The sequence below is a fragment of the Muscardinus avellanarius genome (assembly GCF_963383645.1).
Source record: "Muscardinus avellanarius genome assembly, chromosome: 18".
In the NCBI taxonomy this organism is placed as follows: Eukaryota; Metazoa; Chordata; class Mammalia; order Rodentia; family Gliridae; genus Muscardinus; species Muscardinus avellanarius.
Genome location: NC_137804.1, coordinates 52,388,315 through 52,415,867, shown reverse-complemented (window position 1 = coordinate 52,415,867; position 27,553 = coordinate 52,388,315). Strand labels below are relative to the sequence as shown.

Below are 27,553 nucleotides of genomic sequence, written 5' to 3'. Positions count from 1 at the left end.
ATAAATAAATAAAAAAAGGCTGGGGATATAGTTTGTGGGCAGAACGTCCCTGGGTTCAATCCTTGTATAGAAGAAAAAAAAAATAAGCCTCTTTGGATTTCATACCAGAAGGTCCTTCATCAGCCCAGGTTCCAAGTTTCCCACAGGCAAAACTTTCTGCCTGGAGTTGATTTATTTTTGTTTTTATATTTCCTGTAGTACCAGGGGTTGAACCAGGGATGCTCTTCACTGAACTACACCCTCAACACTTTTGACTTGTGTGTGTGTGTGTGTGTCTAGTACTAGGGATTGGATCCAGAGACATCTTACCTCTGAGCCATACCCCTAGCCCATTTTATTTTTATTTTGAAACAGGGTTGCACTAAGTGGATGAGAGTCTAACTACTTGCTGGGGCTTCCTGAACCTGCAATCTTCTTGTCTCAGCCTCTCAAGTACTGGAATTATAGGCATGTGCCCGGCTCCTTTTTACTTTTTATTTTGAGACAGGGGCTCACTAAATTGCTGAGGCTGGCCTTGAACCTACAACCCTCCCGCCTGAACTTCTGAAGTTCTGGGATTACAGGCGTGTGCAGCGCACCCTGCTCAGAGTTCCGGTGCAGCCGGCCCTGCAGTTTCTTGGCCGTGTGACCTTGGGGGCAGGTCATGCTCTGTGGCCGGGCGTGCAGGGTGGTTCCCTTGCAGTGCTCTCTGAGACTTGATCTGGCGTCGTCCCCTATTTGTGGCGCACGCTTGGAAGCACAGCCTTTGGTAGGCTGAGCAGGAGGTTCAGGGACAGCTTCAGCTATTACTCAGTGAGGCCTTGTTTCAAAATAAAGAATTAAAAAAAAAATAGGGCTAGGGTGTAGCTCAGAGGTAGAATGCCCCTGGGTTCCATCCCCAGTACTTAAGAAAAAAAAAAAAAAAAAGGTATGGAAATGTAGCTCAGAGGTAGAATGTCCCTGAGTTCAATCCCCAGCACTAATAAAAAATAAAAAAAATAAAAAATAAAAATAAAAAATAGGGCTGGGGGTGCAGCTCGCCAGTAGAATGCCCCTGGTTTCCATCCCCAATACCATAAATAAATAAATAAATAAATAAATAAATAAATAAAATAAAAATAAGGCTGGGGTGTATTAGAGATAGAATGCCCTTGGGTTCCATCCCCATTACCGAGAAAAAAAAAAGGAAGAGGGATGGAGTGGGGGTCTCCTTCCAGGTTATTCTTCCTGCCCATCCTGCCCAGACACAGCTCCCAGAGTCCCAGGACACCCTCTGCACACCTGGTCCCAGGCTCAACTTACACGCGGCCCCCGGGGGCCCAGGTGTTCGGGAGACTGGCTGGTCCCTGGGCCCAAGGCCCAGCGCTGGGAAGCCTCAGTTGCTTGGTGACCGAGCTCTCTGGTGAGGAGCAGGGAAGACAGACGGCTGTGCGGCCTGGCGGAGCCCGTGTCCAGAGCCTAGGCGGAGAGGTCACCCCGACACCCCCACTAGTGCTTGCAGACCCACGACAGCCGAGGGGCCCGCTGGATGTGACAGGGCTGCAGGTGGCCAGGGCGCCATGGGGGTGAGCCGGGTGCCCCGCTCCTGATGGCTCTGCCTGGTTGGCCTCCCAGGGAGGCCGCCCTGCTGCAGGAGTGAGGTCTCAGGGCTTGAGGCCGGTTCCCAGCAAAGTGCCATCCAGCTGGGGGGGAGGGCAGCATGAGCGTGGGCCCCCTGAGCCCAGGCACCCGCCGGCGGCTTCTCCACGGCCAGGCAGGTCCTCTTCCCGAGCCTCCGTCCAGCAGCGTGGCCATCTTCATCAGCTCTGCTGTCTCAGGTAAGATGCCGGGCAGGCCGGGGACTTCAGGCCAGCGGGCAGTCTCGGGGTGCCAGGGTACCGGGCATAGCCTGCCGGGGTCTCTAGGAAGCCTGGTATAAACGTGACTCCTAGGAACACAGGAACCGAAGAAAGCGGAGCCTCCTGGACCCTCTGCTTCCTCCTTTTCAAGCCAGACTGAGAGTCCAACTTAATGGGGGCGTCACGAGTGGCAAAAGATATTGCAACCAACAGTGGTGGCACGTGTACTGTGGGGAGGGGGTTTAGCGAACTGCAGGTTTGAGGCCAGCCTCGGCAACTTAGCGAGACCCTTTTTCAAAATAAAAAGGGCTGGGGGTTAGCTCAGAGGTAGACCGCCCCTGGGTTCAATCCCCAGTATAAAACAAAACAAAAACAAAACAAAACAAAACAAATTTCCACAGTAGTCAGTTCCAAGCTAACAACTAAATTCAGCAAACACACAGGACAGGAGCATATCCCTGTCTACTATTTCTCTTTTACCTCAACTTAGCATTTGTAAACAGCCTCAAGTGCAAAGCTCCTGGTAAATATAGTCAAATAAGTCAGAAGCAATGAGTTTTGAGTATTTTACCATTTCTGCTTTTAGCATAGTGCATTCCATTGCAAATTCAAATTTTAATTTTTAAATAATTTAACTTAATTTTTAGTAGTGACAGTGTTAAAAAGTGGTGGGCATTTGTGTGTGTGTGTGTGTGTGTGTGTGTGTGTGTGTGGCACTGGGGTTGGAACCCAGAGGTGTTCTACCTCTGAGCTACATCCCCTGCCCTATTTTTTATTCTTTATTTTGAAACAGGGTCTCGCTGAGTTGCAGAGGGCCTCACTAAATAACTGAGGCTGGCTGCAAACTGTGATCCTCCTGTCTCAGCCTCCCACATGCTGGGATGACAAGCGCGCGCCACCATGCCTGGCTAGCCACTTTTTGTTTTGAAACAAAGCCTCTCTAGGCTGGCCTTGAACCTGGATCCTCCTGCCTCAGTCTTAAGTAGCTGGGATGACAGGCATGTGCTAGCATGCCAGGCTGATTACATAGATCTTGTAATGATCTAATTACATATATTGTGCTTCTGCTCTGTAGCAAGGGCCTGGGCACAAATATAAATATTCTGTGAACACAGATAGCCTGTGGCGTTGTCAAGGCAGACATGGCCATACCACAGTGCAGGTGCGGAAGATCATAAAAGTGGGTGAGAGGCCGGCGTGGTGGCGCACGCTTGTAATCTTAGTACTTAGGAGGCTGAGACGAGAGGATCCCAAGTTCACAACCTGAGGCCCTCTGCAACTCAGTGAGACCCTGTTTCAAAATAAAGAATAAAAAAAAAAATAGGGCAGGGGGTGTAGCTCGGAGGTTGAATGTCCCTGGGTTCCATCCCCAGATCCACAAACACAATAATAATAATAATAATAATAATAAAATAAAATAAAAATAAATAATAAATAAATAAAAGTGGGTGAGAGGCCGGCGTGGTGGTGCACGCTTGTAATCTTAGTACTTAGGAGGCTGAGATGAGAGGATCCCAAGTTCACAGCCAGCCTCAGCTACTTAGGCCCTCTTCAACTCAGTGAGACCCTGTTTCAAAATAAAGAATAAGCCGGGCGTGGTGGCGCACGCTTGTAATCCCCGCGCTTGGGAGGCGGAGACAGGAGGATCGCCCTGGTTCGAAGCCAGCCTCGCAGGCTTAAGAGACTCTGTTTCCAAATAAAAAAGTTAAAAATTAGGTCTGGGAGTGTAGCCCGTGGGAGTGTATCCCGGAGGTAGAAGGGCTTCCAGGAACCCCAGTACTACCAAAAAAAAAAAAAAAAAAAAAAGAATAAAAAATAGGGCTGGGGGTGGAGCTCGGAGTTCGAATGCCCCTGGGTTCAGTCTCCAGTACTGCATAAAAATGTGAGTGAGAGACAGGATCACAAATGGCCACCAGAGCCGGGCGTGGTGGCGCACGCTTGTAATCCCCGCACTTGGGAGGCTGAGACAGGAGGAGCGCACGGGTTTGAAGCCAGCCTCAGCTACTTAGTGAGGCTCTCAGCAACTTAGTGAGACCCTCTTTTTAAATAAAGAAGAACAAAAGGGCTAGAGGTGCAGTTCAGTGATAGAATGCCCTGAGTTAAATCCCCGGTACCATAAAAAATCAACTACCATGTTAGGGCCCAGATAGCTATCCTGTGCCAGCGGCTGTGGGAAGCTCCTTTCCTTAACAGCAAGCCGAGTCCCCTGCCACCCAGAGGGATCAGCTGTTTCTTCAATACCCACGTTGCACTCGGTGCAACTTAGAAAACTCAATGATCCAAGCCGGTGTGGTGGTGCCGGCCTGTCATCCCAGGACCTGGGAGGCTGAGACAGGAAGACCGCGGGTTCAAGCACAGCCTCAGCCGCTTAGGCCCTCAGCAATTTAGTGACGCCTCTTTCAAAATACACAAAGGGGAGGCCGAGGGTGTAGCTCAGAGGTAGGGTGTCCCTGAGTTTGATTTTCAGTATCACACAAGGAAGAAAGGAAGGAAGAAAAGGGAGGGAAAGGAAGGAGGGCAAGGGAGGGGAAATTCAGTTATCCAACCCACTTATCTTCCTGGGTACCCGCGTTGTGCCCTGCGATCTTGGATCCAAGGTCCTTGACGGTGGGACACCGGCGTCCCTGCAAAGTGGGACAACACGCCTGCTTTCTCGAAAGGGAAACTGAGGCTGGCCTGACACGGCTCTCCTGCGAAGTTACTGGCAGGATTCGGTCTTAGAATCTAAGTCTAGGGTATGGTTGCCAGGATTAGCAACAAACAGACCATCGCAACACAAATGGAAGAACGAACACAACCAGGACAGTGAGTCAATTTGCATTTGGGATGGACCACTGTTAATCCTTTAGTAAGTATATCCCACAAATCGCACAGATTGGGACGTACTTGTGCTAACCCACTATTTCATTGCTTACCTGAAATACAAATTCAGCCGGGCATCCTGTATTTTTTATTTCTGGGACTGGGGATGGAACCCAGGGGCATTCTACCTCTGAACTATACCCCAGCTCTCATTATTATTATTATTATTATTATTATTATTATTATTATTTGGTGGTACTGGGGGTGGAACCCAGGGGCTTTTCTACCTCCGGGCTATAATCCCAGACCTTTTTTAATATTTTATTTGGAAACAGGGTCTCACTAAGTGGCTGAGAGCCTCACTAAGTAGCTGAGGCTGGCTTCGAACCTGCGCGATCCTCCTGTCTCAGCCTCCCAAGCGCGGGGATTACAAGCGTGCGCCATCACGCCCGGCTCTCTCTTTTTATTTTGAAACAGGGTCTAGCTTCCTCAGAATCTTGCTATGTTGCTGAGGCTGGCCTCAAGCCTGTGATCCTCCTGTCTCCGCCTCTCAAGTACTGGGATGACAGGCGTGTGCCACCTCACCTGTGTTTTACCTGACAATCCTAACCTAGGGCGGGCAGCCAGCCATCCTGCTTCGGCAGGGGCAGAGGGGTTTCTTGGACATAGTTCCAAGAAGCAAAGTTCCAGGAACAGAGGTGGTTGATCTCCCTGGGTTTACTTCATGTTTATTTAATTTTATTTTATTTGTGGAAGGATAAAAGTTTTATTTAGGAAAGCGAGGGTATAGGTTTTGAGATGGCCATGAGCCAGGCATGGTGGCTACACACCTTTCGTCCCAGTACTTGGGAGGCTGAGACAGGAGGGTCACAGCTTGGGCCAGCCGCAGTAGTTTAGCAGGCCCTCTGCAACTTAGTAAGACCATGTTTTAAATAAAAAAAATAAAATAGGACCGGGGGTGTGGCTCAGAGGTAGAGCACTCTTGGGTTCCATCCCTAGCAGGGAAAAAGGGAAGAGAGAAGTGGGGAGGGAGGGAGGGAGGGAGAGAGAGAGAGAGAGAGAGAGAGAGAGAGAGAGAGAGGAGAATGAACTATGATAAAGGATTCATTATAGAGAAAGGGTCTGAACGATCCATTTCTGGAAGTAGAAAACAGTTCCTTCACGTGTTTTTGTATCTTTTTTCTTTTTTTTCAGTACTAGGGATTGAACCCAGTAGCATTCCACTTCCCCTAGCCCTATTTAAAAAAAAGTTCTTTCTTTCTTTTCTTCCTTTCTTTCTTTCTTTCTTTCTTTCTTTCTTTCTTTCTTTCTTTCTTTCTTTCTTTCTTTCTTTCTTTCTTTCTTTCTTCTCTTTTCTGTGGTGTTAGGGATTAAATCCAGGGGCATTCTACCTCTGAGCTCCACCCCCAGCCAAATTTTTATTCTTTATTCTCACTAAGTTGCAGAGGGCCTCACTAAGTAGCTGAGGCTGAACCATGATCCTCCTGTCTCAGCCTCCCGAATGCTGGGATTACAAGTGTGCGCCACCACGCCCGGCTCCTTCCTTCCTTTCTTTCTTTCTTTCTTTCTTTCTTTCTTTCTTTCTTTCTTTCTTTCTTGTAATGAGGGTGGAACCGAGGGGCTTTTCTACCTCCAGGCTATACCCCCAGACCTATTTTATATTTTATTTGGAAACAGGGTCTCACTAAGTTGCTGAGAGCCTCACTAAGTAGCTGAGGCTGGCTTCGAACCTGTGCGATCCTCCTGTCTCAGCCTCCCAAGCGCTAGAATTACAAGTATGCACCACTACGCCCGGCATTTTATTCTTTATTTTGAAACAGGGTCTCACTAAGTTGCGGAGGGCCTCACTAAGTAGCTGAGGCTGGCCGTGAACCTGTAATCCCCCTGTCTCAGCCTTCCAAGTCCTTTGATTACAAGTGTGCGCCACCATGCCTGGCTTTTTTTTTTTAATTAATTAATTTATTTTTTAAATTGGTGCATTGTAGTCATATATCAATCACATTGGAGTACAAGACATGAGAGGATATACAAGCACACATCATCCAGTTAGCCCTCCTCCAGCCCCCATCCCATTCCCTCCCCCTCCCTCCATCCCACGCTTCTTTGGTGATTTACTTTGATACATTTGTTTATGTACCTCCTGCGTTTTAAAGAGGCTCCGTCCTCCAGTATTACATACCCTCTGATTGGTCACATTAGTTGCTTCACTATAGGGCCCTTTCTATAGCTCAACCTCTTCCTGTTGCCCCTTTCCTCCTAGTTATTGCTGATTAAGAGAAGCGTCTGATTTATATTTTCTGCGATATTTCTCTGTGCATGCTGCATTGCAAGTACCGATCCCACTCTTGACGGCCCCAGTAGTGGCCTGGCTACTCAGTGGACTGATCCAGACCTCGCTGGCGCAAGCAGCGGCCTTGCCTCATGGGAGGCCCCAGTTCTGGTCTCGCTGGCCCCTGCACCGGTCTAACCCCTAAGCTGCTTCGGTCCCGGCCTTGGAGGCCGCAGGAGTGGCCTTGCCTCATGGCAGGCTCCGATGCTGGCCATTGGCCCCTGCACTGCCCTAACCCCTTGGCAGGATTCCAATCTTGGCCTCGGAGGCTCCAGCATCGGCCTAGCCTCACGGCAGGCTCCAATGCTGGCCTCGTTGGCCCCAGCACCGGCCTAACCCCACGGCAGGTTCCGTTCCCGGCCTAGGAGGCCCAAGCACTGGCCATGCCTCACGGCAGGCTCCGATGCTGGCCTCGCCTCACGGCAGGCTTCAATGCCGGCCTCGCTGGCCCCAGCACCGGTCTAACCCTTCGGCAGGCTGTTATCCTGACCTCAGAGGCCCCAGTACCGGCCTTGCCTCAAGGCAGGCTCCGATGCTGGCCTCGCTGGCCCCAGCTCCGGCCTAACCCCTCAGCAATGCCTGGCCTTTTTGAATCTTTTGATTTGCTGTGAAGCACTGCACCTTGGTGGGGCCAATGAGGCAGAAAGCAGAGCTGAGCGGCTGGGAGAGCTCTGGGTTCTCCCTGCTCACACCCCCATGCCTTTCCTTACAGATATGGACACAGAGAGAGAAGCCCTGCAGGGCACGGCCTACCCAGAGGTGCAGACCTTCTGTCAGAAGCAGGGCTTGATGTTCGAGGTAATGGGGAGTGTGATGGTAAAGGGCAATGGTAAAGTGTGCCTGGGGAGGTCCAGGAGAGCTTCATGCAGCCAGGCAAGCTGGAGCACACCCTGATCCTAGTACTTGGGAGGCCAAGAAAGGAGGATTGCAGGTTGGAGGCCAGCCTCAGCAGCTTAAAAAGTCCTCAGCAACTTAGAAAGGTCCTCAGCGCCAGACGTGGTGGCGCACGCTTGTCATCCCCGCACTTGGGAGGCAGAGACAGGAGGATCGTGCAGGTTCGAAGCCAGCCACGCTGGCTTAAGAGACCCTGTTTCTAAATAAAAATATAAAAATAGGTCTGGGAATATAGCCCGGGGGTAGAAGGGCTTCCAGGAACCCCAGTACCACAAAAAAAGAAAGAAAGAAAAAATGAAATAAAGATCCTCAGGAATTTAGTGAGACTCAGGTTCAAAATGGAGAAAAGTCTTGGGTTTCATCCCCAGTACTGCAAAACAAAACAAAACAACACTCCTCAAAAATTCTATGCCTTATATTCAGTCTTGAAATTCACACTGACGACTATTTTTATTGGTACCAGCAATTGAATCCGGGGATATTCTACCTTCAACTATACTCCCAGCCTTTATTTTTTATTTATTTTATTTTATTGTTCTTGCAGTACTGGAGATGGAGCCCAGGGGCATTCTATCTCTGAGCTATACCCCCAGCCCTATTTTTTTTTCAATACTGGGGATGGAACCCAGGAGCATTCTACCTCTGAGCTACGCCCCCAGTCCTATTTTTTATTCTTTATTTTAAAACAGGGTCTCACTGAGTTGCAAAGGACCTCACTAAGTAGCTAAGGCTGTCCTCGAACCGCGATCCTCCTGTCTCAGCCTCCCAAATGCTGAGATTACAAGCGTGCATCACCATACCCGGCTTATTTTTTAATTTTCAAACAGGGTCTCCCTAAGTTGCTGAGGCTGACCTCCTGTTTCAGCCTCCCAAGTATTGGAATTATAGTTGTGTACCACCATGCCTGGCTTCCACTCACATTTCAATGCAGAAATGGAATAAATGTTCTCAGGAGTCTCAGCTGAAATCGAGGAAGCTTCTTTACCCTTTCCGACAGCAATTCACAGCTTCAAGGTTCCCCTTGATTAAAGGGAGGGGGGGTATAATGTCCTGGATTCAATCTCCAATGCTAAAAACAGAACAGGTGAGCCACCTGCCGGGTACTCAGGAGGCAGAGGTGGGAGGATCCCAAGTTTGAGGCCAGCCTGGGTGGTTTAGTGAGAACCTGTCTCAAGATAAAAAATAAAAAGGGCTGGGAGCTCAGCTTAGTGGTGGAGTGCCCCTGGTATATATCCATTTGCGAGAGAGAGAGAGAGAGAGAGAGAGAGAGAGAGAGAGAGGAGAGGAGAGGAGAGGAGAGGAGAGGAGAGGAGAGGAGAGGAGAGGGAACATGCGAGCACATCGTCATTTAGACATTGGTAAGGAATTCTGCTCTCACATCAATGACTTAGAGTTTGATGCCAGAGACATCAACAAGAAATCATATGGAACGAGACTCATGAAATGCCGTGTGTGTATGTGTGACTTGGGATTAAATCCAGGAGCATTCTCTACCTCTGAGCGACCCCCACCCCAATTCCTGTTTATATTTTTGTTTTGAAACAGGGCCTCCTTAGGTTGCTGAGAGTCTAAGTGGCTGCGGCTAACTCCGACACTTCCGTCTTCCTGTCCCGGCCTCCCAAATCCTGGGATTACAGGTGTGCAGCACCGCGCTGGGCTCGGGGCTTGCTCCCTTGCGTGCCCACGCTCATGTTGTGAGGCAGATGTCATGAGCACCCTCTACAGGGTGGATGGGAGACAGAGTTCCAGAGGCCAGAGCTCTTACGGCAGGCATGGTGGCACGTGCTTGTAATCTCCGTACTTGGGAGGCCGAGACAGGAGGATCGCAGGTTTGTGCGGCCAGCCTTGGCCATTTAGCGAGGCCCTCTGCAACTGAGCGTGCCCCTGTGGTGGCGCACACTTGTAATCCTAGCATTCAGGAGGCTGAGACAGGAGGATCTTGGTTCATGGACAGCCTCAGCTGCTTAGTGAGGCCCTCTATAACTTTGTTTCAAAATAAAGAATAAAAAATTAGGGCAGGGGGTGTAGCTCAGAGGTAGAATGCCCTTGGGTTCCATCTCTAGAGTCACACACACACACACATCAAATAGGGCTGGTGGCACAGCTCGGAGGTAGAATGCCTGCCTCAGCTGTTTTCCGACTCTCCTTCTCTGCACGCACAGCTAGGTCTTCTGCCCCGTTTTTCTCACCCAGTTTCATTTCATCCTGGCACCCTTTTGCCCCATGTTGTAGCTGGTCAGGAATTTCCCTTTCTTTCTCTTCTGGGCTAAAGAGAGACCGGCAGGGACTGTTGTGGGTCCGCTCTGTGCCCCCTCTCGCCAGCCTTCTGCTGGGTCAGCATTGCCAGCTTGAATGCGGCCATTCTGCCAGCCTCCCCTTAAATTGGTGGAAAATGGACCGCACGCGTGCGGTTGCCAAGGAGACCTGGCTGCCTCCGATTTCAGCCCAGCTAATACCCTCCTTTACAAAGAAAGATGTGTGCACAAGCTCAGGCACGCCCGTGCTTCAAAGGAAAGGGTTTTTCAACACTGGAGTTCCTGTTTCAGAAAGTCTTGCAAATGTTGTTTTTAAGTACGTTTTTTTATTTGGGGACTTAGATGGGCAGAAAGTTTGCAGAAATAGTACAGAGGGTTCCCTTGTACCAGGCAGTCCCAGCTTCTTCCCTGGTTAAGATCGTGCCATCACACTGTAACTATGTTACCGTAATGGAACATTTGTTATAAGTATGAAATCAGAATGAAGATATTACTGTTCAGTAACCTTTAGACTTTTCTTTTTTGGTACTGGGGGTTGAACCTAGGTCCATTTTACCTCTGAGTATAACCCTAGTCTTTTTTATTTTTTTTGGAACAGGGTCTCCTTAAGCTGAGGCTGACTTTGAACCTGTGATCCTCCTGCCTCAGCCTCCCAAGTAGCTGGGATTACACATAGGCATCTTCATGACTGGCCACAAATTTCAGATTTTATTTTATCTTAAAAGTTTTCCAGCCGGGCGTGGTGGTGCACGCTTGTAATCCCCGCACTTGGGAGGCGGAGACAGGAGGATCGCACAGGTTCGAAGCCAGTCGCGCTGGCTTAAGAGACCCTGTTTCCAAATAAAAAAGTATAAAAATAGGTCTGGGAGTGTAGCCCGGAGGTAGAAGGGCTTCCAGGAACCCCAGTACCACCAAAAAAAAAAAAAAGTTTTCCTTTCACCTGATCTTTCTTTTCCTTCCTTCCTTCCTTCCTTCCTTCCTTCCTTCCTTCTTTCTTTTTGCGGGTCTGGGGATGGAACCCAGGGGCATTCAACCTCCGAGCTACACCCCCTGCCCTATTTTTTTTATTCTTTATTTTGAAACTGGGTCTCACTGAGTTGCAGGGAGCCTCGCTCAGTAGCTGAGGCTGTCCGTGAACCGCGATCCTCTGGTCTCAGCCTCCCGAATGCTGGGATGACAAGCGTGCGCCACCACGCCCGGCAGTCACCTGGTCTTTCTGATACGGGATCCCGTCTGGGGTACCCACTGCGTGTAGCTGACAAATCCCTGCAGTTTCCTCTGGTCTGTGACAGTTTCTCAGTTTTTCCTTGCGGCGCACGACCTTGGCAGTTTCGCAAGAACAGGCTGGGTTCCAGGAGAGGCCATTGCCCCACTCTGAGTCTATCTGATACTTGTCTCCTGAAGACACTAAAGTTACAGGCTTTGTTCAAGTTTTTAAAATCCAGACCTTTCTTCCAAGCTGGATGTGGTGGTCCACGCTTGTAATCCCAGTACTGGGGAGGCTGAGACAGGAGGATCGCAGGTTTATGGCCAGCCTCAGCAACTTAGTGCGACCCTGTTTCAAAATAAATAAATAAATAAATAAAAAGAGCTGAGGAGGGGTAACGCAAAGGTAGAATGCCCCTGGGTTTAATCCAGTACCATGAAAACAAAACAAGCCAATAAAAACATTAGGTTGCCTCCCAGACAAGCCCTACTCTTGTAACCCCCAGGTTGTCGATCTGAGGTGGGGTGTTCAGAACACGGAAGCCACTGACCACATGACCACGGAACTCTGCCTGGAGGAACTTGACCGCTGTCTGAAAACATCCACAGGGCCGTCTTTCGTTGTGAGTGTGTCCGGAGGGACGGGGTAGCCCTGACATCTTTCTCTGTCACCAAGACTCGGGCTCTGATTCCTAGTCGGATCAAACAGCAGCAGAGGGGAGTGAGAGGCATTTCTGCTATCATATCCTATTACCCCAGCTGTCCCTGGCAGACATTGCCAATCGATCACAGCGCTCTAGCTGTGATCCCAGCTAGCTCTGCTGGGATCCAGGCATTAGTAGTCAGATGAAGCAATAGATGAGCTGGAGAACAGCGTATGGAAGCTGGGAAGAATCTTAGAATTTGATCTTCCCCATTCTATCTGTGTCATATCTGGGGAACTTCAGGATTGTGGAAAACCATAGAGAAAGTGGAAACTAGCTGGGTATGGTGGCCTGTGCCTGTAATCCCAATTCTTGGGAGGCGGAGACAGGAGGATTTCAGGTTTACCTCAGTAACTTATCAAGACTCTGTTTTCAAATAAAAAATAAAAAGGGCTGGGAGTGTCGCTCAGGGGTAGACTGCTCCTGGGTCCCATCCCCAACACCCACACACACAGACACACACACACACACACACACGTACACAAACGCACACACACATATCTTAATATCATTTATGGAGGAAGAGGGGGAGTGGGAGGGAGCCCAAACACCGCACCATGTATGTCCCTATGACTCTGAACTACATTATAATGTGAGACACGATGCACCAAGAAAGACTTATTAAGAGAGTGAGCGAGCCGGGTGTAGTGGCGCACGCTTGAAATCCCAGCATTCTGCAGGCAGTGAAAAGCGCAGCGTGGCTTCCAGGTTGCATGGGAGACAGAGGATCATTTCCCAGAGTGCTCAGGTCTAAGCAGCCAGCCCTGGGAACCTTCCAGAAGGGCTCCCGGCCTGCCGACCTTCACTGACCCCTTGAACCAGGCATCACCCCTCTATGGTCCGAGACCCCATCCTCGTTCTCTGATCTTTTCATGAAAATCAGAGCTGTGCCGGGGCCCTTGGAGAGGCAGCTCTCGGATAAATAAGTCATTAGGCAGCTCATCGGCGGGGACGGGCCCCAGGGCGCGTCCTTTACAGGATCTGGTCCCTCGGGCCTCCTCCGGCACCTCCAGCATCCCCCAGCCGCAGGTTGTTCCTGCTGGGAAGCCTTCCTGTTTCCTTGTTCCGATCCCACTAACCGCATCGCCACCCCACCGGCCCCCAACCTCTGCTCTAGCTGGGCACGGTGGTACACACCTCTCATCTCTGTACTTGGGAGGCCGAGACAGGAGGATCGCAGCTCTGTGGCCAGCCTCAGCAAAGCAGTGCGTAGTGGGCCTTTGCAACTTAGGGGGACCTGGTTTCAAAAGAAAAAAATAAAAATAGTGCTGGGGGTGTAGCTCAGAGGTGGGCTGTTCCTGGGTTCCATCCTCACACACACACTCTGGGGTCGACTGGCTATGCCTTTTCTAACTTTCCTGGTTTCTCCAATGTCATTACTAGCAGAAGGGACCCTGGAGAGGCCCATCGGCATCCTGTCCCCATGGCGAATAAGCTGATGGATCTGATCGATTGTTAGCTCCTGCGGCGTCCCTGGGCTGGTGGCTGGGCCCCTCCAGCCCCCCACGTGCGGCTCTCAGCACGTGGCCCCTTCTCCCACATCCAACTTCTTACGAAGGCCCTTGTGCTGACACTTAATACCCGAGGATAATCTTTCCATCCCTGTGTTCCAGCTGCTCAGGAGGCGGAGGCAGGAGGATTCCTGAGTGCACATGCTCGGGGCCAGCCTGGGCAATAGACCGAGACCCATCTGAATCAAAACCAGCTCACCTGCCCCAAGTCCTGCGTGGTCTGGCTTCTCTGCACACAGGCGCAGGGTGAAATAAGTTTCTTCCCTCGCTCCCTCCTTCCCTCCCACTTTCTTTTTGGTACCGGGCACTAAACGCAGGGACATTCTAACTCGGAACGCTACCTCCAGAACTTTTATCTTTTATTTATTCATTTTTGTCGTCCTGGGGCTTGAACTACACCCCCAGTCCTATTTTTTTATTTTGAAATGGGATCTCATTTGGTTGCAAAGGACCTCACTACTCTGCTCAGGCTGGCTGAAAACCTGCGATCCTCCTGTCTCAGCCTCCCAAGTACAGGGATTACAGGTGTGGGCCATCACGCCCAGCTTATTTAAAAAAAAAAAAAAAATATATATTTTTTTGCCGTATTGGGAGATGGACCTTAGGGGCATCCTACGACCGAGCCCGATTTTTTACTCATTTTTTTTTTTTTTCTTTTTTGCGGGTCTGGGGATGGGACCCAGGGGCATTTGACCTCCGATATACACCACCTGCCCTATTTTTTATTCTTTATTTTGAAACCGGGTCTCACTGAGTTGCAGAGGGCCTCACTAAGTAGCTGAGGCTGTCCGCGAACCGCGATCCTCCGGTCTCAGCCTCCCGAATGCTGGGATTGCAAGCGTGCGCCACCACGCCCAGGGTATTTATTTATTTTTTATTTTGAGACAGGTCAGCACTAATTTCCTGCGGGTCTCGCTGAGTGGCTCCTGTTTAAGCCTCTTGCTCCGTTGCTGAGAGGATGCTTTGTTCCACCGCTCCCAGCTAAATTGCTGAGGCTGGCCTTGAACCTGAGATCCTGAGATCCTCCTACCAGCCTCCCAAGTACCCGGATGACAGGCGTGTGCTATCACCCCGGCTTCCCCGTGCATTCTTTAATGAAACAATCGCCGAGGCGTCAGCAGGCCCACTTTGAGGGGCTCGGTGCGCTTCACCCTCCAGTCACCAACTGCTGCCCACGTTGAGACGCCAGGCTGAACTTCCCTCTCCTTCCATCTCTCTGCCAGGCCCTGGTCGGTGACACGTACGGCCCCTGCCCGGCGCCCCCGCAGATGGAGGAGAGCGAGTGGGAGGCCCTGAGGTCCCAGCTGACTGCTCGACCACGTGACCTGGAGCTGGTGGCACGGTGCTTCCGGAGGGACGAGAATGCCGTCCCTCCAGCCTACGTCCTGCAGACAGCGGGCAGCAGGGAGCCCCGCGGGCCTGAAGAGGCCACCCTGACCTCTGTCCTCCGCTCTGGAGCCCAGGAGGCCCGGAGGCTGGGCCTCATTAGCCAGGAGCAATGGCTCCGCTACCACCGGTCAGGTGAGGCTGCTGGAGCCCCCGGGGTGCACGGGAAACTGAGCGTCTTGTGGGATATGCAGCCCCTTGTCCCCCAGAGCGGCGATCTGCGTTCCTGCTAATGCTGAAGCAACTGAGGTCCAGGACCCCAGTTCTGGAAAAGGTTATTTTCTGAATACAAAGTGCTGCAGCCATGACCCTGCTTAATGTCGGTCTCTGGGACCCTGCTCGTGTCCCTGGGTTCTTCCTTCTCCTTCTGGAAAGTGGGGTGAGTTCGAAGCTGACCTTTTCTGGCTTTCTGGAACAGAGGGCTTTTCTGGATGCGGGATTTTTTGTTGTTATTTTTTAGTACCAAAGATCAAACCCAGGGGCATTCGACCTTTGAGCTATATCCCTAAGCCCTGTTATTTTTATTTTGCGGTACTGGGGATAGAACCCAAAGGCATTCTACCTCCAAACTACACCCCCAGCCCTATTTTTTTATTCTTTATTTTGAAACAGGGTCTGAGTTGCAAAGGGCCTTACTACGTAGTAGCTGAGGCTGTCTGCGAACCGCAATCCTCCTGTTTCAGCCTCCCAAATACTAGGATTACAAACGTGTGCCACCACGGCCAGCTTACCCCTAGCCCTTTTTTAATAATTTTTTAAGATTTTGGCACAGAGTCTTGCTAAGTTGCTGAGGGTTTCATTACATTGCTGAGGCTGCCTTGACCCTGAGAGCCTCCCGATTTAGCCTCCCAGGTAGCGGGGATGACAGGCATGTACCACTCGCCCAACTGAGAAGGACTCTTGAGTGGCTCTTGTCTTTACAATGTTGAGCTCTGTCTCCAAGGGCCTGGCTCCTTTAGCTACAGAGAGCTGGGAGCCTCCACCAAGCCCAGAGCAGCTTCAAAAATAACTCCTCTGATCTGACTATTTCAAAACAACAGCCTCCAGGGAGGAGTCAGTGTGGGCTCGTGGCTCTGGAAAATAAATATGGGTCCTTGGAGTCGCTCCTGCATGCTCTTGGATAGAAGTCTGAGAACTATGGTCTCCTGGCCGAATCTGGCCCACTGCTTGATTTTGTAAATAAAGTTTTATTGGAACATACCCAAGTGCATTAATTTGCCTGTTGCCCGTTTGATTCTTGCGACAACAGCAAAGGCAATTAGTGTGATAGTCCATTGGGCTTGGAAAGGTCTCAGATAGTTACTTTCTGACCCTTTATGGTCAAATGTGCTGCCCTTTTCTCTTAGAGAAGAATGAATTTGCTTTGGCTAGGCATGGTGGCACACCTCTGTAATCTCAGCGCTTGGGAGGCTGAGACAGGAGGATCACAGGTTTGAGGCCAGCCTCAGCTACTTAGTGAAACTCTCAGCAACTTAGTGAGACCTTGTTTCTAAATAAAAAAAGAAAAAAGGCTGGAGGTTTAGCTCAGAAGTAGAATGTCCCTGAATTCAATCTCTAATACCAAAACAAAAAAAGACCCCAAATGATCCTGCCCTATAGTACACTTGAGAACCAAGGTCCCCTGTGAAGTGTGCCCCCAGCACCCCTACACGGGCATCTGAAGCTCAGTGATGACCCCCTCTTTTGTGGTACTGGGGATTGAACCCAGGAGTGTTCTACCTTTAAGCTCCACCCCAGACCTATTTAATTAATTAATTAATTAATGGTACTGGGGATGGAACCCAGAGGCATTCTACCTCTGAGCTATACCCCAAGCCCTGTTTTTTATTATATTGAAACAGGGTGTCACTGAGTTGCAAAGGACCTCACTAAGTAGCAGCTGAGGCTGGCCTCGAACCGCGATCCTCCTGTCTCAGCCTCCCAAATGCCAGTGTTACAAGCCTGCGCCACCGCCCAGCTTCTGATTTTATTTTGAAACAGAGTCTCGCCAGGTGGCCAAGGCTGGCCTTGAACCTGCAGTCCTCTGGTCTCAGCCTCCCGAGTCCTGGGATGCCAGGCGTGGGCCACCGCCTGCTTGACGACCACCCTTTCCCCTCTCTGCCTTGCAGTCATCGAGTGGGAGATAGAGCGGGGCCTGCTGAGCGCCGCCGACAGCGACCAGAGCGCCACTGTCTTCCTTCGCCACATCCAAGACCGCAACAAGCACCTGTTGGAAGACTGTGCCCTCAAGATGGTGGACCGCCTGGCCGACGGCTGCCTGGACGCTGAGGCCCAGAGCCTTCTGAGCAGCCTCAAGGCGCGGGTGGAGGAGCAGCGGCCCGGGGTCATCAAGGCCCACCACCTGCCCTGGAGCCGCGACCTGGTGAACCCCAGGAACAAGGCCCAGGCCCGCTACCTTAAGGAGCTGGGTGAGCAGTTCGTGGCCAGGGCGAACCACCAGGTCCTCGAACGCCTCCGGGAGCTGCAGGCGGCCAGGCAGGACTTGGCGTGGCTGTACCACGAGGTCCGCCACCACCTGTGGCAGAGTGCCGAGGCCACCCGGACCTTCTGTGGGCGCCAGGAGCTCCTGGCCCAGCTGGGGCGGCGGCTCAGACTCGACGACGGCCGCCCCCACTCGCCGCTGGTGATCTTCGGCCCCCCGGGCATCGGCAAGTCCTGTCTGCTGTGCAAGCTGGCGGAGCAGGCCCCGGGGATGCTCGGCCACAAGACGGTGACCGTCCTGCGGCTGCTGGGCACGTCCCGGAGGAGCGCAGACGCCCGCAGCCTCCTGGAGAGCCTGTGTTTCCAAGTGTGCCTGGCCTACGGGCTGCCCCCGCCCCTGCCCCAGGTCCTGCAGGAGCACTCCAGGGTGCTCCAGTTTTTCCGGGTCCTCCTCCACACTGTCTCCTGCAGAAAATTCGAGTCCCTGGTGCTGCTGCTGGACTCGGTGGATGACCTGGACTCTGTGCACCGCTCCCGGAGGCTGCCCTGGCTGCCCCTGCGGTGCCCCCCGGGCGTGCACCTCATCCTGTCCGTCTGCTCGGGGCGGCCGGGGCTTTTGGACACGCTGCGGCACATGCTCAGGGACCCTGATGCCTACTGGGAGCTGAAGCCCCTTACTGCAGACCAAGGGCAGGAAATGATCCGGCTGCTGCTGGCAGCAGCCAAGAGGACGCTGAGCCCCCTGCAGAAGGACCTGCTCTGGGCCAGCCTCCCGGAGTGTGGGCACCCTGGCCGGCTGAGGCTGGCCTTCGAGGAGGCCCGGCAGTGGGCCTCCTTCTCTGTGCCCGCCCCGTTGGTCGCCACCGCAGAGGAAGCCACACACCAGCTCTGCGAGCGCCTGGAGCAGGCACACGGGCAGCTCCTGGTGGATCACGTGCTGGGCTACCTCCTGGCATCCAGGTGAGTCTGTTTTTCCTGGAGAAGGATCTCACTAAGTTGCCCAGGCTAGCCTTGAACTTTTAACCCTCCTGCCTCAGCCTTCTGAGTAGCTGGGATGACAGGCATGTGCCACCGTGCTGGGCCGAATCTCTTGTTTTAAAATCTTTTTTTGGCTGGGCGTGGTGGCGCACGCTTGTCATCCCCGCGCTTGGGAGGCAGAGACAGGAGGATGGCGCAGGTTCGAAGCCAACCGCGCTGGTTTAAGAGACCCTGTTTCTAAATAAAAAAGTATAAAATAGGTCTGGGAGTGTAGCCCAGAGGTAGAAGCGCTTCCAGGAACCTCAGTACCACCACCAAAAAAAAAAAAAAAAAAAAATCTTTTTTTGTTTTTTAAAGTGTTGAGGATGGAACCCAGGTCCTCAACATGTTAAGCATGTGCTTTACCACTAGATACAGCCCCTACTATTTAAATCTTATTTATTCTTGCCGGGCGTGGTGGCGCACGCTTGTAATCCCCGCACTTGGGAGGAGGAGACAGGAGGATCGCGCAGGTTCGAAGCCAGCCGCGCTGGCTTAAGAGACCCTGTTTCCAAAAAAAAAAAAAAAAAGGTCTGGGAGTGTAGCCCGGAGGTAGAAGGGCTTCCAGGAACCCCAGTACCACCAAAAAAAATCTTATTTATTCATTTTTTGGTGCTGGGGATTGAACCCAGGGGCAATCTATGTTGGAGCTACACCCTGGTGGTTTCCAGGAGCCGGGGCAGTAGATAATAATGAGATGTTGGTCACAGAGAACAAAGTTTGTTAGAAGATCAGTGTGAGAATCTGATGCTCAGCATGGTGACTGCAGTCAGCACTACATTATTATTATTATTATTATTATTACTGGGGATCATAGCCAGAAACATTCACATTCTGAGCTTGGAAACAGGGTCTTACTAAAATTGCCAAGGGTCTCACTGAGTTGCTGAGGTTAGCCTCAAACCTGCAATCCTCCTGTCTCAGCCTCCAAGCAGTGGGATTTCAGATGTTTGCCACCACACCTGGCAATAATACCATATTATGGACCAAAGTCTGTCGATAGTCGGATGCAGTGGTCCACGCCTGTGATCCCAGCGGCTCGGGAGGCTGAGGTTGGACAACTTAGTAGGACCGTGTCTAAATATAAAAAAGATAAAAAAAAAGGCTCGGGGTGCAGCTCAATGGAAGAGTGCTCCTTGGTTCAATCTCCAGTTTTGGAAAGAAGTTGCAAAGAGAGAAGACAGGTGTGGAGCAGGCTTGTAATTCCAGTACTTGGGAGGCTGAGTCAAGCATCACAGGTCCAAGCCCAGCCTGAGCAACTTAGCAAGACCCTGTCTGGTTTGGTTTGGTTTTGTTTTTGGTGGTACTGGGGTTCCTGGAAACCCTTCTACCTCCGGGCTACACTCCCAGACCTATTTTATATTTTATTTGGAAACAGGGTCTCTTAATCCAGCGGAGGCTGGCTTCCAACCTGCGTGATCTTCCTGTCTCTGCCTCCCAAGTGCGGGGATTACAAGGGTGCGTCACCACGCCCGGCCAAGATCCTGTTTTGAAACAAAACATAAAAAGGGGCCAGGGATGCAGCTCAAAAATAGAAGCCCCTTGGTTCAATCCCCAGTATGAGAGAGAGAGAGGGAGGGAGAGAGAGAGGGAGGGAGAGAGGGAGAGAGAGGGAGAGAGGGAGAGAGAGAGAGAGGGAGGGAGAGAGAGGGAGGGAGAGAGAGGGAGGGAGAGAGAGGGAGGGAGGGAGAGGGAGGGAGGGAGGGAGAGACACGGAGAGATTGTAAAAGCAATCACATAATGAAGGAAATGCTTTTAAATGTTGGCTCGGCTGGATGGCGGTCCGAGGACTGTAAACTCCTAGAAGTTTGTGTCGCCACAGTCAGGATCCACAGCTCAGAGACGTGGGGCGCGACAGGGAGTCAGAAATAATGAGCAGGAGAGCAGAGGGCTCAGTAGAAGCCCGAGCTGCCAAGTCTGTCCCAGGGGGGCGGGTGGAGGCCAATTAGCAGAGACACCAGGTAAAAACACTTGGCCTTTACTGCACCGCGCCGGCAGCGCGCGCGCCTTCGTGTGACCTGGGAGCCTTCGGGGAGGCTCCAAGCGATGGCGCTCAGGCCAGGAGACACGAGGTGGCCAGGGCGGGTGCCGTCGGGCTTTGTTCCCTCCCACGAATCGCCGCGTCCCTCCCTCCCTGCGTTGCCTGCCTCAGACGCCCCTGAGCTGGGGACTAGAGACCACGGAGACAGCAGGTGCAGCGACGAGGGCTCTGCCCCCGCGGGCGCTGTCCCAGTGCTGATCCGCGGGCTCAGGGGCCGAACGGCAGGCAGGCGGCCTTGTCTCTCCCCTGCGCCTGGCTTTTGCCTCCGCCCAACGCAGCCAGGTGTGGTGGTGCACACCTGAGACCCCAGTACTTGGGAGGCTGAGAGGATCACAGGTTTTATTTTTATTTTTTGGTGGTACTGGGGTTCCTGGAAGCCCTTCTACCTCCGGGCTACACTCCCAGACCTATTTTTTTACTTTTTTTATGTGGAAACAGGGTCTCTTAAGCCAGCGAGGCTGACTTTGAACCTGCGCGATCCTCCTGTCTCCGCCTCCCAAGCGCGGGGATGACAGGCGTGCGCCACCACGCCCGGCAGGATCACAGGTTTAAAGCCTCAGGAACTTAGCAAGGCCCACAGCAACTTTGGGTCATCCTGTTTTGGTGTGCGGACAGCCTCAGCTACTAAGTGAGGCCCTTTGCAACTCAGTGAGGCCCTGTTTCAAAATAGGGAATAAAAAATAGGGCTGGGGGGTGTAGCTCGGAGGTAGAATGTCCCTGGGTTCCATCCCTAGTACCACAAAGAAATAAACAATAAATAAAATAGAACAAAAGACACAGGCACAGGTGTGTCCCAAAGCCCTGCCGCCCTCCCCGCAGGCACGGTCTGTCCGAGGCAGAGCTGAAGGACGTCTTGTCCCTGGATGACGAGGTCCTGCAGGCCGTCTATGAGAGCTGGACCCCGCCCAGCAAGGAGCTGCTGCGCTTTCCCCCTCTGCTGTGGGTGCGGCTTCGTCGGGACCTGGGGCACTGCCTGGCCCGGCGGCCCGCGCACGGCTTCACGCTCTTGGCCATTGGCCACAGGTAGGTAGGTCCAGCGGGGCAGCTGTCTGGGTGGGACCCCGAAGGCAAGGACTCAGCGGCCAGATCCTTCTAGATTCCCCATTCTCAGGAGCTCTAGGGTTTTAGAGTTACTATGAAATCTCTGGGCCTCCATACAAGGGCCTCTTTAAACATTTTATTTCTTTATATTTACTTACTTATTATTACTTTTTGGTAATAGGGATTGAATCTGGGGACATTCTGCTTCTGAACCGCACCCCCAGCCCAGATCTATTTTATTTTACTTGTTTTATTTTTGGAAACAGGGTACCACTAGGTTGCCGAGGGTCTCATTAAGTTCCCGAGGCTGGCCTCAAACCTGTAATCCTTCTGCTTCAGCCTTCCAAGTGTTGGGATTATAAGCATGTGCCACCACGGCTGGCTCCACCATCTTATATAAATGTTTTTTCAAAGAGTTGAGTCACACTAAATTTTTTGTTTCCTGTGGTCCAGACAAATGGGATCATAACCCTGAACCTACTCCTAAGTCCACATCTTTGCAGTTTTACTTTTTTTCTTTTAAATTTGAAACAGGGCCATGCTAAATTGCTGAGGCCGGCCTCTAGCGTTCAATCCTCCCATTTTAGCCTCCCAAATACTGGGATTATAACTGTATGCCATCACACCTGGCCCCAAAGATTCCTTTCTAAAGTAACTTAGGTGGAAGTAACGGTGCACGTTTGTAATTCCAGCTACTCAGGATGCTGAGGCAAGGCTGGAAAGTTTGAGGCCAGCCTGCACAACTTGCTAAGACCCTGTCTCAAAGGAAAACAAATGCCGGGCGTGGTGGCGCACGCTTGTAATCCCCGCACTTGGGAGGCGGAGACAGGAGGATCGCGCTGGTTTGAAGCCAGCCCCGCTGGCTTAAGAGACCCTGTTTCCAAAAATAAAAAAATATAAAATAGGTCTGGGAGTGTAGCCTGGAGGTAGAAGGGCTTCCAGGAAGAACCCCAGTGCCACAAAAAAAAAAAAAAAGAAAAGAAAAGAAAAGAAAACAAAAGCCAGGTGTAATCCCGGTGCATGGAGGATCACAGGTTCGAAGCCAGCCTCAGCAGCTTAGCAAGGCTCTCAGCAACGTAGTGAGATTCTGTTTCCAAATAAAAATAAAATAGGGCTGGGGGTGTAGCTCAAAGGGAGAATGTCCCTGGGTTCCATCCTCAGCACCACAAAATAAATACAGTAATTAAATTAAGTAAAAAAGTCTCGGGTGCTGCAAAGGGGTTAGCGCTTGCTTAGCATGTGTGAGGCCCTGGGTTCCAACCCCAGCACTAATGGGAAGAAAGAAAGAAAGAAAGAAAGAAAGAAAGAAGAGAGAAAGGAAAGGAAAGGAAATAAAGAAAGAAAGAAAGAAAGAAAGCCAGCCAGGTGTGGTGGTGCACGTTTATAATCCCAGCGCTTGGGAGGCTGAGACAGGAGGATCGCACAGGTTCAAAGCCAGCCTGAGCTACAAGGCTCTCAGCAACTTAGACCCTGTTTCCAAATAAAGTATAAAATAGGTCTGGGAGTATAACCTGGAGGTAAAAAAAAAAAAAATTCCCTGGGTTCCATCCCCAGTACCACACAAAAATATTTTTTTTAAAGTAAATTTATGTAAGAAAAAAACAAAGATGGATGTGGGCCCGGGTGGTCCAGGCTGGACTGCGTCTGGGAAGACTGCGTGCGGGTCCCCAGGCCGTCAGCCGGTGCCCTCTCTGCAGACAGCTGGCCGACGTTGTCCGACTGCGCTACCTGTCTGGGCCCGACGAGGCCAAGAGGCACAGTGTCCTGGCCGACTTCTTCTCCGGCGCCTGGAGCCAGGGCACCAGGAAGCTCATCACCCTGCCGCTCGTGGGGAAGCCCCTGAACCTGGACCGCAAGGTGAGGTGCCGGCGCCAGGCCATTGTGTGCTGGCGCTGGTGGAGGCACATCGCCTGGCGTGGCCGCCTCCATCCTCCTTCTGCTCCGGTGGCCTCCTGACCTTCCTGAGGGGGGCAAGGTGCCGCCTCAGCCCTTGAGCACACTGTGTGTGTGTGCGTGTGCGTGTGCGTGTGTGTATGTGTGTGTGTGTGTATGTGTGTGTGTGTATGTGTGTGTGTATGTGCATGTGTATGTGTGTGTGTGTATGTGTGTGTATGTGTGTGTGTGTGTGTGTGTGTGTGTGTGTGTGTGTGTGTGTGGTGAGGAGCAGCACGATGGGAGTACCGTCTCCAGCCCAACTTTTCAAAGGAGAAAAAAAATTGCAACTTTTGGGAATGCTCCCCAAACTTGGCCCCTCGGAGGTGCTCTGATTCCTCACGAGGTCTTACGATTTCCCCATTCGTCAGTCGGCAGCCCCCCCTGGTATCTGTGGATTCTCCATCTCCATCCGCGGATCCCACCAATGGCCGGCTGAAAATATTTGAAAATAAAATTGTGAGCGAGGCGTGGTGGCACATGCTGAGCAGAGGCTGAGACCGGAGGATCGCGGTTCGTGGACAGCCTCAGCTACTCAGTGAGACCCTGCTTCAAAAAAATAAAGAATAAAAAAATAGGTTAGGGGGTGTAGCTCGGAGGTCAAATGCCCCTGGGTTCCATCCCCAGACCCACAAAAAAAAAAATAAATAAATAAAAGAAATAAAGCCAAGCATGGTGGCGCACACCCATAGTCCCAGTACTTGGGAAGCTGAGACAGGAGGATCGCAAGTTTGAGGCCAGCCTCAGTAATATATAAAGACCCTCAGCAATTAGTAAAAACCCTGTTTTGAGACAAAAAATAAGAAAGGGGGTGTAGCTCAGAGGTAGAATGTCTCTGGGTTCAATCCCTAGTACTACAAAAATGACTAAAATAAAAATTAAAAATTAAATAAATCAATATAAAACCTGCCCATAATTCCCACACCCGGGGAGATCCACCCTGGCACGATTCCATTTCTTTCCTTCTGGACTTTTCCATCACATGTCCCGGAGGGCCAAGCCTTAGTATCCTTAGCCAGGATGCAGTGCCCTTGCGTTAGCGTCTCTGACGCCTCCAGGCCCTGCTCAAACACCTCTTCCTCGGGGAGCCTGCCAGGATCTCAGCTCTTCCATTTCCAGGCACCTGCTGCGGTTTCTGGAATTGTTTTCTGACACATCTTGCCCGAAGGACTCCTACGTACCCTCTGAGGCCCAGCGCCAATGCCCCACCTTCAGGAATCCTTCCTTATTCCTCCCGGGGCCGCTCCGCTCAAGCCCCAGCTCCCTCTGTCTGCAGGGGACGTGGGCATCTGTCTGTCACGAGTCCCCCGCTGTCGCCCATGCTGGTGTGTTTGCGGGCTCACTGCAGGGGCTCGGTTCGAGCCCCAGCGGTCAGCGCCCCTCTCCCCTGCCAGGTGGCCCCGCAGCCCCTGTGGTTCTCGGACGAGGTGGCGAACCTGCGGAAGCTGGAGGAGCTGCCGTTCCACCTGCTGCACTCCGGCCGCCTGCAGGAGCTGAAGCAGGAGGTGCTGGGTAAGGCCGTGCTCGGGGGTCCCAGCGCCCACCACGCTCCTGCACACCCCGGGGAGGGCAAAGGGCTAATGTAGGACTCTGTGGGTCCTCTCAAGGCAAAGGGGCAATTTGCACCCTGGAGCCCTACAGAGTTTTGGTTGCCATGGCTGGGGGAGAGGGTGCCACTCACCCTAAGGTTCAGAGGCCACCAAGCCTGCCCCACATTGCATGGTGCATAGCATGTCCCCCGCTCGGGGTTCCCTGGCCCCCGTGGCAGTGCAGAGGGGAACCTGCCTGGGTAGAGACCCCCAGCTGCCATCTGTCTACCTAGGAATCTGCATGTGTGCCCATCCATCTGCCCGTGTATCCATTATTAATGTCTGTCCATCCATCCAACTTCCTGTCTGTCTACTTGTTTGACCATCCATCCATCCACCTAGCTGTTCATCTTCTCGTGTATCTGTCATCTATCTATCCAGCCATTCGTCTAGCCAGACAGACAGCCATCTTTTGGGGAGAGGGTACTGTTTTGAACCCAGGAGAATTCTACCTCCAAGCTGCACCCCCAGCCCTGTTCATTTTTTAACTTTAAAATAGGGTCTCACTAAGTTGCTGAGGCTGGCCTCGAACCTGTAGTCCTCCTGTCTCAGCCTCAGTCTCCCAAGTACTGGGAAGACAGGCCTGGGCCACCAAGCCCATATCACTCATTTTTAAAATATATTCATTCATGCACCATTCTGTTAGACACCTAACCATCCATCTTTCTATCTGTCCACCTATCTATGTATCTATCTATCCATGTATGTATCTACCTGTCCATCTATTCAATCATCCATCCATCCATCCATCCATCCATCCATCCATCCATCCAGTCTATCATCTATCTATCCACCCACCTAATCAGCCAGTTAACCATCTTTGTATATTGTCTGTTTATTCATTTATCTCTCGCCATACATCCATCCATTCTCCATCTTTCTTCCTGTGTGTATATATGTGTCTATCCGTCTATCCACCAAGCCATATGTCTGTTTTTCTATCCATACTTCTGCTTATTCATGCATCTACCCATCCATCCGTCTATGCATGTATGTACATATGTGTCTGTCTGTCTGTCTACCCACACATGCAGGCATCCGTCTCTGCACCCATTCACTTGCCCATCCCTGTGACTCAACCAGAGGGCTTCCTGCCCCTCAGGGGCACTTGGCAATGCCTGGAGACGTGTTTGCTTCTTGCAGCTGGGGACGGAGGCGCCACTGGCAGCTGGTGGGCGCTGCCAGGGTCGCTGCTCTGTCTCTTCCAGTGCGTGGCTCATTCTCCACCCTGGAGACCGATCCAACCCCCATGTTGTATCACGGAGCTGGAGACTCCCTGAGAGAAACGGGAAGGCGGCTCTCCACCTCCCAGCTGAGTTGGAGGGGAGAGGTTTGTCTCTCAACCCCTTTTTTCTCCCCACAGGCAGCTTGAGCTGGATTTTCTGCCGCGGCATCTCCGGGGGTCTCGAGGGCCTGCTGGACGACTTTGACCTGTGCGCCCCTCACGTGGACTCACCAGAGGTCGGCCTGATCAGAGACGCCGTCCAGCTGTGCCGCCCTGCCGTGGAGCTCCGGGGCCTGGGTGAGTCCCGCTGGTTGGTCAGCACTGGCTTTTAGAAGCTACTCTTCTCCCAGAATGCAGGGTCTTGCCAGGTTGCTGAAGCTGGTCTTGAAATGTCAATCTTCCTGTCTCAGCTTCCCAAGTCCTGGGATTACAGGCATTGCCATCAGGCCTGCCCGCTAGCTTCTGGATTTAAAATAAAAATCTGGGGAAACTTTGCAGCCCAAATTACTGAAGCCATGCCTTCCTTTTACCCCGGACCAGCACTTTTCTCTAGAATGGTCCGGAGAAGCTGGGTCATACACAATTGTAATCCCAGTGCTTGGGAGGCTGAGACAGGAGGATCACAGGCTTGAGGCTAGCTTCAGCAATTTAGTAAGACTCTCAGCAACTTAACAAGACCCTGTCCCAAAATAAAAATAAAATAAAAAGAGCTGGGGGATGTATCTCAGAGGTAAAATGCCTGGGTTCCATCTCTCATATTGAAAAAAAAAAGAATAAAAATAGAGCTGGGGTGTAGCTCAGAGGTAGAACACCCCTGGGTTAAATCCCCAGTACTGCAAAAACAAACAAACAAATAAACAAAAACAAAAAACAGCACTAGCCAGACACTGGATACATACCTGTCATCCCAGCACCGCAGGAGGCTGAAGCCGGAGGATCGCAGGTTTAAGGCCAGCCTGGACAACTTAGTGAGGACCTCAAGAATGTAGCAATCCTTTGCTTCAAAATAAAAAAATAAAATAGGGCTGGGGATGGAGCTCAGAAGTAGGAGCTCCTGGGTCCGACCCCCAATGCCACAAAAAACAAAACCCAAAGTATTTTATTCCCTCTGGTTCTGGAGGCCAGGGCCCACCATTGCAGCGCGGTTGGGCCTCGATCGCTCTGCGGCTTCCGGGGCCCCTTCCTGCCTCCTCCCACCTGCTGGCTCCAGGTGTTCCTTGGTCTGTAGCTACGTAACAGTCACTGCTTCCTGGGATTGGGGAGTAAATATAGCTTTTATTTTTGTGGTACTAGAGATTGAACCCACGAGCATTTTAACACTGAGCTACACCTCCAGTCCTATTCTACTTTTATTTATCCATTTATTTATTTATTTATTTATTT

At 51.7% G+C, this 27,553-nt stretch overlaps 1 protein-coding gene across 1 annotated transcript in view; it reads left to right on the top strand.

The window, feature by feature from the left end:
* Positions 1 to 1,678: 1,678 nt before the first annotated feature.
* NWD1 (NACHT and WD repeat domain containing 1) overlaps positions 1,679 to 27,553 on the top strand; it is a gene marked incomplete at both ends in the record, with an annotated part of 44,801 nt that continues 18,926 nt past the window's right edge. Inside the window, 9 exons of the mRNA XM_080715709.1 lie at positions 1,679 to 1,796; positions 7,661 to 7,746; positions 11,810 to 11,926; positions 14,742 to 15,039; positions 17,013 to 18,285; positions 21,203 to 21,406; positions 23,122 to 23,281; positions 24,751 to 24,868; positions 26,309 to 26,467. Coding sequence (XP_080571835.1) covers positions 1,679 to 1,796; positions 7,661 to 7,746; positions 11,810 to 11,926; positions 14,742 to 15,039; positions 17,013 to 18,285; positions 21,203 to 21,406; positions 23,122 to 23,281; positions 24,751 to 24,868; positions 26,309 to 26,467 — 2,533 coding nt within the window. The remainder of the gene's footprint in view (positions 1,797 to 7,660; positions 7,747 to 11,809; positions 11,927 to 14,741; positions 15,040 to 17,012; positions 18,286 to 21,202; positions 21,407 to 23,121; positions 23,282 to 24,750; positions 24,869 to 26,308; positions 26,468 to 27,553) is intronic.